This window comes from Cynoglossus semilaevis, chromosome 9, assembly GCF_000523025.1.
Source record: "Cynoglossus semilaevis isolate Cse_v1.0 chromosome 9, Cse_v1.0, whole genome shotgun sequence".
Taxonomy (NCBI): Eukaryota; Metazoa; Chordata; class Actinopteri; order Pleuronectiformes; family Cynoglossidae; genus Cynoglossus; species Cynoglossus semilaevis.
In genome coordinates this window covers 9,796,742-9,813,077 of record NC_024315.1, presented here as the reverse complement: position 1 = coordinate 9,813,077, position 16,336 = coordinate 9,796,742, and the positions used below count along the sequence as shown (strand labels likewise).

The window sequence follows — 16,336 nt, the reverse complement described above, 5'->3', positions numbered from 1 at the left end:
GTCTGTGTTTGTATTATTATATTTCAGCAAATGGGAAACATTTTTTTAAATCAATGTTTTGTTTTCAAACCAGTTCTTTTAAAATGTTTGTGGTCATTTTACTTTATTTATCTATTTTTGCTGTTGGGCTGCCTCCTGATCACAGTCTCTACATTCAATTTTACAACCTTTGCAAAAAATGATAATGATGTAAAGGAACACAAATGATCAACAGATCATTAAACTGGGAATTAGGGGCAGAATTGTTGGTTGGATTTGGACGACTTGTTTTTATATTTAAAAGTTATGCACTGCAGCTGGAGAGAATCTTGTGATAAAGAATCATATTGTGATTCTCCTCCAGGGCTCACGGCTGACACCATCAGCGCACATGCTTTGTTAAATGTTGAATAGCTTGAAACTGGAGTCCAATCTGAAAAATGGAGCAGATCTACTGGATAAAAACTTCTACAAATCTGTGACTTTGATAAGGTCTGTGCACTCCTTGTGTTCCGCGTCTCTCTGTGTGGGAAAAAAAAATCTTTAAAAATAAAAACAAACCATCTTTGATGCATTCATCTGTCTGGGAGAAACACAGAAACAGAAATTAGTGCAAAGTCATCTCCAGGGAAACCATGCACAGCTGACCAGCGCTGGTATGGGTCCATAAATTAACAATAAAAATAAACAAATAAAAAGTAAAAATAGGCAACAGAGTCTCTGGAGGTCTGTACGGGAGTTTACTGCAGCTCAGGGCAGGGTTGGGGCATCAAGACTGCCATCTGCTGGTTGGCACGCCAGACGGATCTTTTTATCACCATTTCATCAAAATAAGGTTCTTCCCCGTAGTCCTGCGTCTTCAGAGCCGACTAGATCAATGGCTAACACTCCATCCATCCTTCCAGCCTTGATTACAGATCCAGCACGGCTCCTTCCTTCTTTCACCACTCGCTCTGCTTTTCTCTCCCCCCTTCAGCAGTGTCAGAATTAGAGGGAGACACAAGGCACCCTGTTCTTCGCCCTCACATCAGGCTTCACTAAAAGGCCACAGACAGTGCATCTGAAGGTCATTTGCTCAGGGTCATCCCGTGCTCTCTGACCCTTCGATATTTAACCCCGGTTTTTGGATGCAAAGGTTATCTAACCTTAAGGAAGAGGTGGAGAGAGGAAGGGTAAGGAGTGGGAATCGCAGAGAAGAGGGAAAAGAAAAGGAAAAAGGTCATTTCATTTCATTTAGTTTAACATGAAAAAGCTAAAAATACGAGAATAAAAGAATAAAAACTCATGGCTGTATTTGTTCTTGGGTTTTGTTCATCAGTCTGAAATAAAATGGACCTTTAATGTGTTTACACAAACAAACCAACATTTTCATTAAATTTTAAGCATTTGTTGTTTTTAAGTTGGTTATATTGCCAGTGATGACGGATTTGGGAAAACTCAACGACATTATTTCCTTTTCGCTTTGTCATGAATATTTAAAAATGTTTTAAAACGTGCTTTATTGGCTAGAAAAGTGCTGTTTGGAGACCATACCGTACAGCCACACAGAGTTTAATGCTGCTGACCTTCTGCAGCTCCTCTCTCAGCCAGGAAGGCAGAGGCTGTCCGAGCCGGTGCAGCAGCTTTGACAGCTCCACATTGTGCTCCCTGTAGTATCTGGAGAGGTATGCACGTGCCTGAGGAGAGGAGAAAATGAAGAAGAGAACACAGTCTTCAGTGCAAAAGGACAAGGACATGCCGGACGACAGCAGAGCAGGAATAGAGCCTGAGCAGAGAGGCAGAAGTGAATAGAGTGGTAAAACATTTGGAAGGTGAAAATGTGAATGAGAGCAGTGGACACCAGGGGCCGACCAGAAACAGAAGGAGATTAATGACATGTCACCTTTTTTAGATTTGCCTATTTCTCAATAGTGACCTGGGGGCCACTAAACACAGTGATATTAGAAGATGTAAAAAGAAAGCTCTAGAGCATCTCTATAATCTCCTCTGTCCCCTTCTCGCTTTTTCTACTTCCCTAAGACATTCTTAGACATTCTTATATACTGTATATATATATAAAGAGGGCTATATATATTAGTATCAAATACAGTTCTATCAACTATGTGTCAACAATAGCTGATTGTTTTTTTACTGTTTTTGTTTTTACTGGATGGCTCAACACAACTTCTTCTTCATGTACGATACAATATCGTTATGGAAACAAGTTTCTGCCGACACCGATATCAATTAGATTACTTCTCTTCTCCATGGCGTGAGCTGCCGTTGCTAAGGTGAAGTAAGATAGTGTTCCTGTTTACTGCATGTGGCACAAAGTTAAGTTGAAAATTCACAGTTCTACGGTTGTGTCCGATCGAGCCGTTCGTAGTTTCTACCCTAATGGTCAAATGTTGATACATCTCTAATTCATTACACCAGTGTATTGTTACCACTGAGTCCTCATGACCAGGTCAGATCGGACACGTCACCGTCAGTCAGGTCAGGTGGTTTGGTTTTGTTTTGTCAGTTCATTTTCAAATCCAAAAATTGATATCAATTTCCCTTGTGGCACAAACTATTTAATTTTAAAGTTGACAGCTTCACCTCTGGCTCCATACTAACTAAAACTATTTAAGTTGACAGCTTCACCTCTGGCTCCATTGGTGGGTACTTCCTGCCTTTGCTCTTCCCCAAACATTTGGTCTTTCCTCCCTCCAGGAGCTGGCACCAAAACCCTTTCTGGGGGTCGAACCTGGCAGAACAAAAGAAACAGGTGCAGACTGAGAAAGAGACAAACACCAGAAGCTGAAGTTATTAATTCATTTGTTAATTGAGGGTTGGAGAAACCCAGAGGTCAATCATGTGGTTCTTGACCTGGACGGACTAAAGAGAGTGAAGTGGCATGTAGCAGACCACACCAGAGGGAAAGTCACAGCCCATTCAGCAGCCTCTCTGTCTTCATCTGACTCTACTGCTCTTTAATATCTACAGCGTCTTCATTCATCTCACTTTGTCTCCCTCTATCATCCTCACTCTTCTTACTCTTCTTTGTGCAGCCGCTGTCTCTCTCCTTAACCATTCTTTCAGCAGAGTTTCCCAACTACTGGTCTGCAGACCAGTGTCAGGTCAATGTTAATTATAATAATTGTAAAAAGCGAGGTTTCTTTTCCTATAAATTTATTTTGACTACTAAGAAAAAGGCTCAGTTTTATCTGTCAGTGCTCCAGGTATCAACCTCTGGTTCATGTTTTTCATTTCCTTCTTTAAAAAAAACAAAAAGACATTCAGACTCTTGTTTGTTTAAATACCAATTCTCTGCTGAAAATGTGGAACAGACCTAGGGTTGTTTTTTAATGGTAATATCATGTTGGTATCTGAAGAGTGTGTTTTCAACCTTTTTAAGTGCCATATGCATATTTACCATATATTTCTCATGTAAATAGTTTTATATTTTATAATATTCTTTAAACTAAATACTGTACGAGCTGTTTCCATAGTGTAGCAGTTAGCATGGCTGCCTTGGAAGCAGAGAGTCTTGGGTTCAATTCCCAGAGGAACCACATGCTTGTCGCCTGCCAGGGGCAGCAGATCTGCTGTAAACACGATGTAAAGAACTTCCCAAATATGGAATCAATAAAGATCAAATTATTATTATTATTATTATAACTAGGAGTCTATGGAGTCTATCTTGTATACTTTAAATGTTATATTGGCAGTTCTAAGGGCTCAAGTACAAGAAATGACCAGTAGGTGTCAGGCTTCACAGAGACTTAGGAGGTCGTTACTGCCTGGACTTGGGCTGTCATTTTTATATTAGTGAACATGAGCTGAGAGAGGTGTTTTACCCCTGCACCCCGGGGAGGAGGGAAGACAGCGGAGACTCAGCTACAGTACGGCGCTGTGTGTGTGTGTGTGTGGGTGTGTGAGTGAGAGAGAGCGAGCGAGAGAGAGAGAGACGTCAGAGCCTGGGAGTAGTTGAAATGCGGAGTCACTCCCAGGAACTTTTGAACTTCATCCATCACTGCTGCTGGGTCACTTCTCAGCTGATGGCCATCTATGATCATCACCTGTGCACAGAAACATCAAACTGCTCACTGCATCATCACAGTCAACTTTAAAAACATCCACAAAAGATGACCAAAGAAAAAGCCAACAGCAGACATATTTATTATTATTGTATTATTATATATTGCTATGTATTATTATATTTTTATTATTTGCGGCACAGCACAGGGAAATGTGACCACATGTAGTCCTTGTTATTATACCATTTAAATTGAAATACATGTTTATTTAAAGTATATATGACAGTACTACAGGTTATATATATATATATAATATATATATATTTGTTTAAAGTACAAATCAACATTTTAAATGCCCTATGTTTTCACATGATTAGTCTTCATAATGTGTTACAGACGTTTCTTTATGTTGAACACGATTATTTTCATGCCACTAAAAACACACGTTTGTTACTCTGTCCTTTCACCATTTACCTACAGATGCTTTTTAATTAAAAAACTGTCTTGGTTTTTATTACATTTTTCTTTCTTGAGTAGTGAGTACATCTGTGTATGCGTGCTTTGAAATACCTGGTTAGCAGGGTAATATGTGAGCCACCTCTCCAAGTGAGTGGAATAGAGACCAGGAATAAGACAGCGGTTCTGTAGGGAGCGCAGCTCAGCTGGTGCTCCTGACTTTGCACTAATTACATCATAGAACGTAAACCTCAGGGCTGCCTGGTCCTCGTGGGCTCTTTGATGCTGCAGAGTAGAGAGAGAACAGAATGAACATTGGAAAAAAATGACACAAAATCAAATATTATACCACGGAGTCCCATTTCAGCTAATGATGTTGATGAATAAAAATGTCTTAATCTGGACTCTCGTGGTTGTCAGAAATAACTTTTGTTAAGGCAGTAATGAAGAGATGACACTCCTGCTGACTGGAGCTCTAACCATTAGAAACAATATTGATGATCCATCCATCCTAATGATTCCACTTTTGTAAATTTTGGTCCTATTAGGAACAGACACAACACTGTGACTGACAGCTTGAACCAATCAGAGGCAGTGTGCAGGTAACATCTTCGACTACACAGTAAAGGTGCCGTGTGTGTTTGTCTTTGTACCTGATACCAGCTGTAGGCCCTGTCAGCAGGGTTGATAAGCAGGGTTATGACCTTTGCCTTGGGCAACAGGGCAGCAGCTCGCCTCGGGGAATCCTCAGATGGGAAATAGTTAGCACTTTTCTCAAACAGAAAGTCTGTGCTAACGTTTGATGGTACAGGAAAAAACTCCATATACCTGAGGCAAAAGATACCAGAAAAAAACATAAATACACACAATACATGTGTCCGAGAGAAACCGTTACTGTAAATACACAAGTAGCATATTTAACATAAAGAAAGATATAGCATATACAAATATATATTCATATATACATATGAAAAATATTTTTATATATAAACATTGTTTTTTAATAAACGTACAAGTTTTTAGTTTGTGTACTCGCCAGTACCGAGTGTCATCAACAATAATTGCACTGCTTGCAATAAGTCCTGCACCAGTCTTTGTCCCTGATGTTAAATTACCTCCAAACTGCTGACATTGTGGACCTTCTTAAATAAAGTACCCACGAGGACAATGAGACACTGAACTGCAGTAAGACATAACACGACATTGACCACTTGTGGTCGTCAGGAGACGATCTGCACGCTTTTTATGAATATGAGTGTGTGATTGCAGGCCTGGGCCAATACGGAGGAAAAACACCGTTACCATGTTATACACAGAGCTGAGTAACCACAGTGAGTGAAAACATGTGCACGGAGTTCTTACACAGTGTCCAATTACCATAGTGGGCACAGTGAAAACTGTTAAATATATGCAGGACAATGAAAAATGATTTATTTTGCTATATATATGTATATGTATTTAATTTTAAAAAGTTAATGGATTTATTTTGCTATATATATGTATTTAATTTTAAAAAGTTAATTACTGAGTAACTTTATTTAAACAAATGTTAAAACAAGTGAAATAACTGAGTGTCTGCAGTGTTTTTAAAATACTTTACAGCATGTTACACATCTTTGTCAGCTAAATTCCCTAATTTAGACTGCCATAAGTCTGCTGGCTTCCCTTCCCGGGCTTTAAAGATCATTTTGTAAACGCTGTCTGAACGATTGTGAACTGCTTAATGTGCCATCAACAGCTTTAAGATGTGTGGGAGCCTGTTAGAGGCTGATGCAATAAAAAAAAGAAAATTATTAACAGTGTTTCACTTCAGCATATTTAAAACGTCTGTCTGACCATGTGTTTGTTTATATGTGTGAGTGTGAGTGTGTTCGTGCGCACCAGTCGATCCCTTTGTGGTAGTTGTTGGTGTTGAAGAACTGGACCTCCTCGTACGTCTTTGGACTGGGGAAATTGCTGGAGATGGAAGGATGCATGAGCAGGAAGAGATAGAGGGCTGTAGTTCCTGGGGGAGAAAAGCAGAAATTACAACGGAATTACACTCAGAGAAAAAAAGAGTGTGAAAGTGGGTATATGTGTGTGCATCAGATAGAAGTCAGCAGTGAAGGACCTCCTGCATTGTTCATATAATCACAAGTCAAGTCCAGATAATTTTATTTATATAGCCCAAATTCACAAAACATAGTTGTCTCAATGGACTTTACAGTTTAAAAATCTAAATTTAAATAAAACCTATTTAAAACTATACTCCTAAAAAACATTTAACAGAGAGTATAATATATATAAAAAAAATAAAAAAAATATAAAAAATATGTTTAAAACCCTTAATTTTGTTCAGAATCAGAGTCACTTCTTTATTGATTAAAAATGTCTCGTTGGTGTAAGGTTGTGTGAACTGTTTCAGGTTCTTCAGCTGATGTTGCTCTTTAATAATTATCATAACTCTTACCAGGCCTTCGGAACATCCTGCTAGTTTACCTAAGAGCCTCATAGCAGTACGCTTCCCAAATTAAATGACATTTGAAGTTACAGCCTTGGGTCAGACTCCTATAAAACCAATGGAGTCAGCACTGCTGTGCAGAGCAGTGCTGCCCCAGATGGGGGAATCACACAAGAAGCGTTTTTTATTAGTATGTGCGAGTGCTAAGATTACAGGCTCTCCTATCAAATGATATACCATTTGACAGCAATCAGCACCGACCCTTGCTGCTGCCCTCTACTTCACCCCTGGCAGCTTCTCTTTTGTACCCTGCACTACCATAAATCCATGCCAGACATCTGACGTGCGGGGAAAGGCTTGATAAAATGACATGTATACTGATTTAGCGGTGCGCTGTAATCATTGGTTGGCTGCTGATAATGTTGGTATAATAACCATGATCCAACCATTTAGAAAATAACTGCCTTCTTAATTAACAGCAATATAGACTATTAATCTGTGCACACAGCTCACAGATTGATAATCTTTGAAATCCCCCTTTGTCTGTCTAATTGAACGAGAGTTGATAAAATGACAAAGAGGTAAAAGGTGTGTGCGGAGAATTGCTGTGGCACTAGAGCTGAGAATATGAGCGGTGAAAAGGGAGGTGAGAGGCTTTTCTTCTGTCTCCTTCTGAGAGCACAAAGGCCGACGGGGGTTGAATGAATGGGCTCTGATGTCTGATGTGGAGTGGCGAGACACCTGGGCACACAGAGGTAGTTTCTTTTGTTACCCGTGTGTGTGTGTGTGTGTGTGTGACCCTGAGAAGACCTGCCTTTCACATTCATCCCGAGCACACAATCATTTGACAGCTCTGTACAGGCCTGAAAATGCTCTCCAAATGTATCTTCCAATCCCATCAGAGGAAACACAAACGGAGAGCGTTTTAGGAAGTGTGGAGTCATATTCCTGAGAGTGCATGATTTCTGCACGGATAAGATGTTACCTTCTCAGATGACATGCTCTGAGCGGCCACATTTGTTTTGACACACCGCCATTGACACGTTATTAATAATAATAATAATACTTCACTTGACAGTAATGGAGGTTCAGAGCCCGTGCACACTTTCATCTCATGTGGTCTCAGGAATCACATCCTGCCATATTTCCTGGCAGATGTTCACATGCAACTGGGGCCGAGGCCCTGTGTGTGTGGCTTACCTGTTTTCTGTGGTCCCACCACCATGAACTTGGGAAGTCTGTCGCAGGTTTTCTCCTTAGACCAAATATCTTTGTGTCGCTTGTCATCACATGGGTTCTGAAAAATGATTCAGTTGTTTCTGGTTGATATTCTCTCCTCACATCAATGTTCAAAAAATCAATGTCAGCTAACTCTGAAGACTGCCAAACAATTAAAATGTTTCAAAAACAAAAACTCAAAAACACTAACACTTTAGTGATAAATCTGCATACTGTTATTGTCTTAGACAGACCCAGACAGAGCAACTGTCCATGCAATCTTGTAAATTCTAGTCTATATCCTGATACAGTGCAAAGCTGAGGTTGCTAATCTGAAAAAGTTCACCTTTCTGAACAAAAACTCATCTGATATATATATGTATATGTATATGTGTATATATATACTTTCATTACTTCCCACTCTAATATATGCCTTGATTTTCTTTTAAACCTGTTGAACATTTTGCTATATCATCTGCATTTTGAAGTGCAAACTAAAATGTGTCCCTGCGTGCAGCGACATGCAGGTTCAGTACATACAGGAGAGCAGACGCCCTTTCAAACACACCTGCCAGAGAGGGTTCCTTTGTTCTGGGAAAAGCTGGAAGTATTTGTGTGCGAGCTGCATCGGTGGGAGAGTGTGGAGTTTCAGGTTGGTCCACGACCGCAGGAAGGAGACCAGGTGGACGAACGTGTAAAGACCCAGTCGATCATTGCCGTAGTTGGACAAGTGGGTCATGAATACACTGATCTGGAGTCGGAAAAAAAACCCACAAAACCACAGACAAAGAGACAAAGACGAAAGGAAAAGATGAAAAAAAGAGAAAAGGGAAATTCCCATTTCTTGATATACCATGTGTCAAGCCTCAATTTTCTGCGAAAACTCAGATGATCTTAAGTCAAGCAGCAAACTACCAGGAATTAGTGTTTGTTTTCACCAGAATGAGACACTAGTGTGTCTGTGAACTCTATCAATGAATTAGTGAGAGAAATGGAGGGGCTGAACTGACGACTTCACTACTTCTCAAAAGTAAACTGCAGCAGGCAGCACCGTTCTCAACGCAAACAGATGATGTGAGCGATGCTGCTGTGCTGTAACTGTGAGGATTGGAGTGTGTTCCTAAATAGTTCATGTGTGTGAGGGAGAAGCAGCGCCTCAACCAACCAGCGTTGGCGTGTTGGTCCTGGCTCTCACTGCACGCCTCAGTGCCTTCAAGGGCTGATTTACAGTAGGAGAGGCTTATGTAGCTGTCACTGATAAATGTATACACACACACACGCACACACACACACAGAGGAAAGTTTGTGTGACAGGAGAGTAATTAGAGATTTGTGTCTGAATTAAATGGCAACGCTATGATATAAGATATTTAATGTACGTTAGCATTGTTAGGATTACACGCACACACACGAACGTCTGGTTAAATGGAAGGTGTTGCTGCTCTTTGTTAATGCTGAAGGCTGCTGTAGAAACGGTAACACACACAGTGTCAGGGCTTAATCTGTACTGTATGTATCCATTCAGAATACTGATGATGACAGCCCAAGTGTATGTGCACATGTATGTGTGTGTGTGTGTGTGTGTTTTCCACGTTGTTAAAGGAAGCAGAAGAAACAGACAGGTACAGGCGGTGAAGGGAAAAGAAACATGAGGAGCAGGGACTCTACATGTCACGGTCATTTTCACGTGGCTGCGCCTGTGCTTGTCAGAGTGATTGTTTATCCATGTTTGGCTTTTGTTTTTATGCCAGAGACGTCGGTGCATCTGCCGCTGCCTTTTTCTATCTCGTTCTCATTCGGAGCAAGTCAGCCGAGCGTCACGCGGCCTTGCCTGCTTTACATTTGTCAAGCTGATGTTGTAGCACAACTGTAAAACCGCTGTCAAACCGCTGCATCAACCGGCACTCAGACAGTGAGACAGTGGGCCTGGAGACACCAGGCAAAAACATGAACTTTCCCCTGTGAAGTCTGAACGGTACATTTGAACCACAGCATGAATCTCTTGTGGTTGTGCAGTTAATTTCAAGAGACGGATTTGTTCATCTTCAGGGTGAGGTGATGAGGTTTGGCGTGTGTGACTCGACGATACTGTTGCATATATGCATATACAAAAAGTAAGGTCTTCTTCAGTGTAACATTTTAGTCTGGTAATAATAAAACATTTCCAACAAACTGCACTCGACTCAGCACCCCTCTTTAGTTCAGCAACTTTCAAAATAAAGTGCTTGGTGTCTGTGATGAGGTAGTAAATAAAAATGAGCTCCTGTGCACCCAACCTTCTGAGAAATAAAGGTTATGCTATAGTTCTGCACAACCAGTGTTCTTCCACTGAGTGGGTAAACTCAGTGTAGATCAAGTACTTTAGAGTACGGGAGCTGATTGGCTGGTTGTCAGTTAAGGACAGTTATACTGAAAATTTGGCAGATTCCAATCCCTGGCTGGGGGTGTACCACAGTGTGGGTATAGCGACAGCTACCCCGGCTGAGAGGAAAAGGCTACACGGGTCGTCAAAACTGCAGACTCCATAATCTTCTTCATGGACACCTGGTACTACCAGAAGAACACAGAGCACCCAGCTCATGCTCTGCTCCAGTGGGTAGACTCAGGAGACAACCCAAAACATCACAACCAGAGAGTATCAGTAGTCACGAGGCTCACTTTTATAATAGCCGTTTTTGCCACCAACTTTGAGGCTGGGGTCAAGAGACATTAAGGAGGGAAACAAGTGCTTTTTTTTATTATTATTTTTATAATAAATAACATAAATTGATGTTCAATCCAATTTTATCCACATCCCATACAGATGCAATATTAACTTTCTCTCATGAGCAACGCTGACTAAAGGTACGAGTTATTTTTAATCTGTAAATTGCCCTAACATCTCACCATATATTTACACCGTTCATGTTCTCGCTATTCATATTCTTACGTGCACCTGTGTTCCTACCCTTTTGTGCACTTTGTCTATGTATGTATTATTAGAAAAGAATGTTGAAAAACACACCTTAAATGTACCTGCATGTACCAGCACCTCTTGTCTGTACTTGCAAATGACAATAAAGCCTACAGTCAGAGAGACGACCAATCAACAAATCACTTCACCTGACTCCGCCCATCTGTTTTTTTCCTCCATGGGACTCAGAAGCAGGGCATTACGATTCCCATATGACCAGGATTTTGAGATATAATACAATACCCTGTGTTTAATGCTAACGTGCAGCGTCTCCTACAATCCTTTGTGATTTAGCCTGCTAACTGACACGTGCGTTTACAGAACCGTACTATTACAGAAGTATGTTTTTTTTGTATTGAATATATATTCAGTCTAGTAACTGTCGTCAGCACCAGCAGGTTCTCACTGTCATCAAGGTCAGGGAGTGAAGACACTGATGGAGGTCTGGCACACACAGATTAATTACAAATCCACAACCAGCCTACACACGTTCGCTTACAGTACACTGAAGTATTTTTTTTTTCCTGTTTGTGTTTTTTTCGGTGTGGTTTTCATCCACAGCTATGCCTGAAAAATAATAATTCAGAGGGAAAAAAACACTATTGTATTATTTGTGGATGTACAGAGTATATCCACTCTTCCAAGTGTTTTTCACATCATTAATACTCAGGGCTGAATAAAGTTAAGTGAAAGATCTGATTAAACGCTACACTTTTGGCTGCAAAATCAAACAGAGGGGGCCCGGAAGATAATGTTGGATTTTAAAAAACCTGGAAGCTTGGTCAAAGAGAAGACACTAAAGAATGTGTTCAAAATATCAAATAATTGAACCAAATTAAGCTTTCATTACCGTCGAGTCCCACGTCTCTCTTTTTTCAATTTCAGACTCCTTTCAGTGCCTTAGAAGCCTTTGAAGAGTAGCACAGCACAAATAATTAAACAGGAGAATTGGACTCAAATCATACTTTAACAACCCTGGGAGAGACATGAGAGGAGTGGTCTGAAACTCACAGCCCCTTATCAGTTCCTCTTGTTAATCTTGTGCAGTGTCATTTTATATTTCTCTTTCTGTTTTAATGACTCATTTTCAGTCACTTTTCTTAGAAAAAAAAGCAACTCCTTAAGGCCTTCTTAAGGATCCTCCGAACCATTTCTTTCTCCTTTACTCTCGTCCTCGTTCTCTACGCCTTTCTCTTCTACCCTACTCGTACAAACTGTCTCTCTCACCAGCGGATAATTGAAGGTTGAACGTCAACACAGCGAAATACGTTTATTCAGTTATATTGCCGGCTCCAGACAATGTCCACTGCCGCTGTCACATTTGTGTTTTTCTATGCGTGTGGATGTGTGTGTGTAAGAGAGAGAGTGAAAGAGAATAGGAGTAAAACAAAAATCACGAGAAAAGTGAACAGGAGAGACGTGACAAAAATATCTGTGAAATTGCTCACAAAAAAAAAAAAATGGTGCTGATGTTTGTTGTTTGTCTAATAAGCTTAGTGGCCGAGCAATGCACTAAATGTCAGCTCTGATATATGTCTACAGCGCTGCCTTTGTCAGCTTAACACACACAGTTATGCATACAGTATACACACACACACACACACACACACAGATATCCTGATTCTGGGATGCTGAAACACAAACATGCACAGGTTTGTGTGTGTGTGTGTGTGTGTTTTCCGTGTGTCGAAGGAAGAGGTCTGTATGTGCATCACTTCCTTTCAAATGTGTGTCTGGATTCTCAAGTGACACAAGATGCCGTGACCTGAAAATTAACTCCCATTCTGTCTGTGGCGTTCTCCCCCACATCTCAGTGTCTCCCCCAGCTCGCTCACACCATTTACTGAGGAACGACTCGTGCCCTATTGGCTGTTTGCAGTGCTAGGTCGTCCAATCGATCGTTGAGCGTATAAAAGATGGGGTTCTCACTAATTGCTGATGGCGCTCAGGATGATGCAAAGTATCCAAACATATACACGTACCCACAGAGAGAGGTACATGCAACTCATTCGCTACGTTAACTGTTGCCAGAGGCCAAATATGATTTAAAGTCACTGAGAAGGAAGTGACAGCATTACTACTGTGCAGATCGCAGATCATCAAACAACAGAAAATGCCTGGAGGACTACAGCAGAGAGCAACAAAAAATATTGATTACGCTCGCCGAGTGTTCACACTAATGAAAGCTGGTGCGTCTGCAGATGGAACAGGCAGAGGCAGAAATGAATCATCTGTCTGTAGCTACAACATACATTTCCTAGAAAAGTGTGTACGTCTAATAAGGATGCTAAAAAAATCCTGCAACCTCCAAAGTAAAACACAAAGTACAACAGCAAAGGTCGATTATGTAATAATTTGAAGGTCTAGAGTGGTACAAAGACGGCAGGTCTGGGAATTGATTGAAATGAATGTAACAATTCTGGTATCATCATTTTCGATTCTCATTGGGTTAAGATTTAAGATTTTATGTAACAGCCTTTGGTAACGGGTTGTTTTACAGCTTGTGTGGAAACATCGCTAAGTTCTCTGGTAAGAACTAAAAGAGGACGGTAATGTGCTTTTTTCCTCAGAACCTCACCGTTTCATCGAGATAAACACATGTCAGACCTGAAGGAAACACTGTCATCAATAAAAGCTTCAAAGGCCACAGTCGATGATATATTGGTGCTGCATTTGAAGCCAAAGCTTTGAGCATATTTGTAAAATGACATTTGACGACCAGCTAATATATGGCTTAGAACAGTGCTTCTTAATTATTTTCTGTCACACCCCCGCCCTTGGGGACAGAAATGTTTTCATGCCCCCCGTGCCCTCCCGACCCACACCCCCGCGAATTGAGATAATATTGAGAACCTAATAACATGTATATTTTTAATCTGTACAAACCACTGTGTGAGTTGCTGCCACCTAGTGACTGGAGGCTCATTCATGCATTACAGCAGTGGTACACTTATGTCCCCCCCCCCGGCACCTCACAGTGCCAGCCCAGAGGGGCTACTATTTGAGTTCTGGCTTAGAAAGACATGTGGTCCAGTGAAGGTAAAGGTTTTCAGGGTAATATATTCTTTCTTCAATACGACTATGTCAGACCTCTTTCTGGGTCAACAACAAAAGTGTGGTTTTCAAGAAAGGAATATTTGCACCATTGCAGAAGCTCAATACATTATTATAAGACGACACCAACATATTGATGACCAGTAACGTTTGAGAAACAAGAAATATTTAAAGAGCAAGAATGAAAAGGAAACAACACTAGCCAAGCTCTAACCTATTTTTTAAATGTCCTGGGGATACAGCTTTAAAATGACTTAATGTTTCCCTTCAATTATATTGACCAATTATCTTATTATGACTATGACTATTCATATTGTTCATGTCCAAAATTATTATGTGCGAGTTTCTGCATGTGAGTGTTAATATACACAGCAGACAGATGTTTTATCCAACCATTCATTAAGAGTTAACACAAAATAAATGGACAAAATGTCACTAATGGCAGAGAGAGAGAGAGAGAGAGAGAGAGAGAGAGAGAGAGATGCTGGACAGAGATTGACATTGTATTCACACCATGTTTCTGTCCAGCAGGACACATTTCAAAGCCTGGTCTAATGAGTCCACATAGCCGACTGCCTCTCATTACACGGCGGCTAAAAGGAAAACTGATGAAACAACAGGTGACATTTCAAAGCTTTACTGTTTAATGTGCCATAACTCATGCTTTAATTAACTTTAAAACTTAATTTCAGATTCATGCTGTACAGTATATACCCAGAACTGCCTTGAAACATTGGCAAGGACATTTATTATGACGTTTTTTTTTTTTTCATACACTATTTCAGTTAAAGTTGCAGAGAAGTTAAACATTTGACTGAACACTGTAGGACGTGGGTTTGAAGCCTTTTTAAATATAAATAAAAGTAATTCGCTTCAGACTACAGGTCGGCTCTTTGCCAGACTAAATTATGAGAATAATGATGTGTGAATGAGAAAAGTAAAAAACAGGAACCATACTGTATCTCAGAACCTCAGCTCCATGAAAGAAGACAACAGAGATTTGAGATCCATTCACCTGACGACTGTTCTATTCTCCAGATCCTCGCTTAACAATCAAATATGGAACGTTCAGGAACTTCAAATTTCCAAGTAGAACATCTGCATTTACAGATATAAACACGGCCCATGTTTACTACTTATTTTAAGAAGGAGTAACTATTAAAGATAAATGGCACAGCCTCCAAACCTTACTCAGTTCAAGTCACCAAGCTCTGGCCTATTATTAGAAAATCATTGTTGTTGCTAGGGGGACACGAGAAAGACACTGTGTGGATCAAAGGGACTCGCTGCGCAACCTCGACCACAGATCTCAGGAGGAGCCAAAGAGTGCATGTAAGATGTTAACATTGTTGGTAATGATAATATGAACTGACTGTAGTTGTGTCAGATCATCTGTAAAGAACAACAAGTACGTCTTTGCAAAAGTGGTATGTAATTAGGATTTAAAAAATGGGATATACCCTCACTGAGAGAAACAAAGAACTAAATACAATATTAATGGATGAAAAAAATACTTCAAACACTGCAACAGAATACAAACCCAAAAAACAAAAGAAAGTCAGTCGGGGACGGAGTGCTGCAGAAGGAGAAGAAAGGGCTGGATGGGCTTGTTGTGTGAAGCAGCACTCGACTCTGTGATGTTCCCTGTGTTCTGACAGCTCCTCTAGTTCAGCACTCCTCCACCTGACACTCCAGCACAGCCGACTCCTGCTCCTCCGGCATCAACGCATGTGCACATTCAGGATAATTGTTGTGAATTTTTATGCTTTTTGTGCTTAACAGTAGGGCGCGCTACATGACGAGCGTCTTAAATGCCACTAAGACCCAGTTCTGGTAATCCAAAGTAGAACGAGCTGACATACGCAGCAAAGGCAAGTGTGAGGGGGAGGGTGCTTGGTGTGAGTGTGTGTGGGGGTGGGTGGAGGAGAGGTGAAGGAGAGGGAGCGAAAGATAGAAAGAGAGAGAGAGAGAGAGAGAGAGAGCAAGCCCCCTGTGGTGAGACCTAATTTAAAGCACAGCTCCAGCTCATCTGAGAAGAAGCCTGTGACAGGCACAGAGACATGCACATCCTCTCACACATCTCATGGAATAATATTTGTGTGAGAAGTTAGGTTAAAGTGGGGAAAGGGAAGCCTGGTAGCTCCCATTAAAAGGTGTAAAACTTTGTAAACCTCTCCCTCGGTTTAACACTTTTTTTATTTCCTTTTGTAAAAACGTGCAGGTCCGACTCACCGG

The 16,336-nt window shown here is 40.7% G+C and overlaps 1 protein-coding gene across 1 annotated transcript in view; it reads right to left on the bottom strand.

The window, feature by feature from the left end:
• Positions 1–462: 462 nt before the first annotated feature.
• Positions 463–16,336, bottom strand: part of ndst3 (N-deacetylase/N-sulfotransferase (heparan glucosaminyl) 3) — a 37,324-nt gene continuing 21,450 nt past the window's right edge. Inside the window, exons 6-16 of the mRNA XM_025058314.1 lie at positions 16,330–16,336; positions 13,321–13,345; positions 8,663–8,845; positions 8,077–8,173; positions 6,318–6,441; positions 5,090–5,264; positions 4,551–4,721; positions 3,913–4,022; positions 2,605–2,707; positions 1,513–1,655; positions 463–1,119 (exon numbers count right to left, since the gene is read on the bottom strand). The exon at positions 16,330–16,336 is cut by the window's right edge and continues 127 nt beyond it. Of these exons, the coding sequence (XP_024914082.1) occupies positions 1,116–1,119; positions 1,513–1,655; positions 2,605–2,707; positions 3,913–4,022; positions 4,551–4,721; positions 5,090–5,264; positions 6,318–6,441; positions 8,077–8,173; positions 8,663–8,845; positions 13,321–13,345; positions 16,330–16,336 (1,142 nt within the window). The 3' untranslated portion in view covers positions 463–1,115. The remainder of the gene's footprint in view (positions 1,120–1,512; positions 1,656–2,604; positions 2,708–3,912; positions 4,023–4,550; positions 4,722–5,089; positions 5,265–6,317; positions 6,442–8,076; positions 8,174–8,662; positions 8,846–13,320; positions 13,346–16,329) is intronic.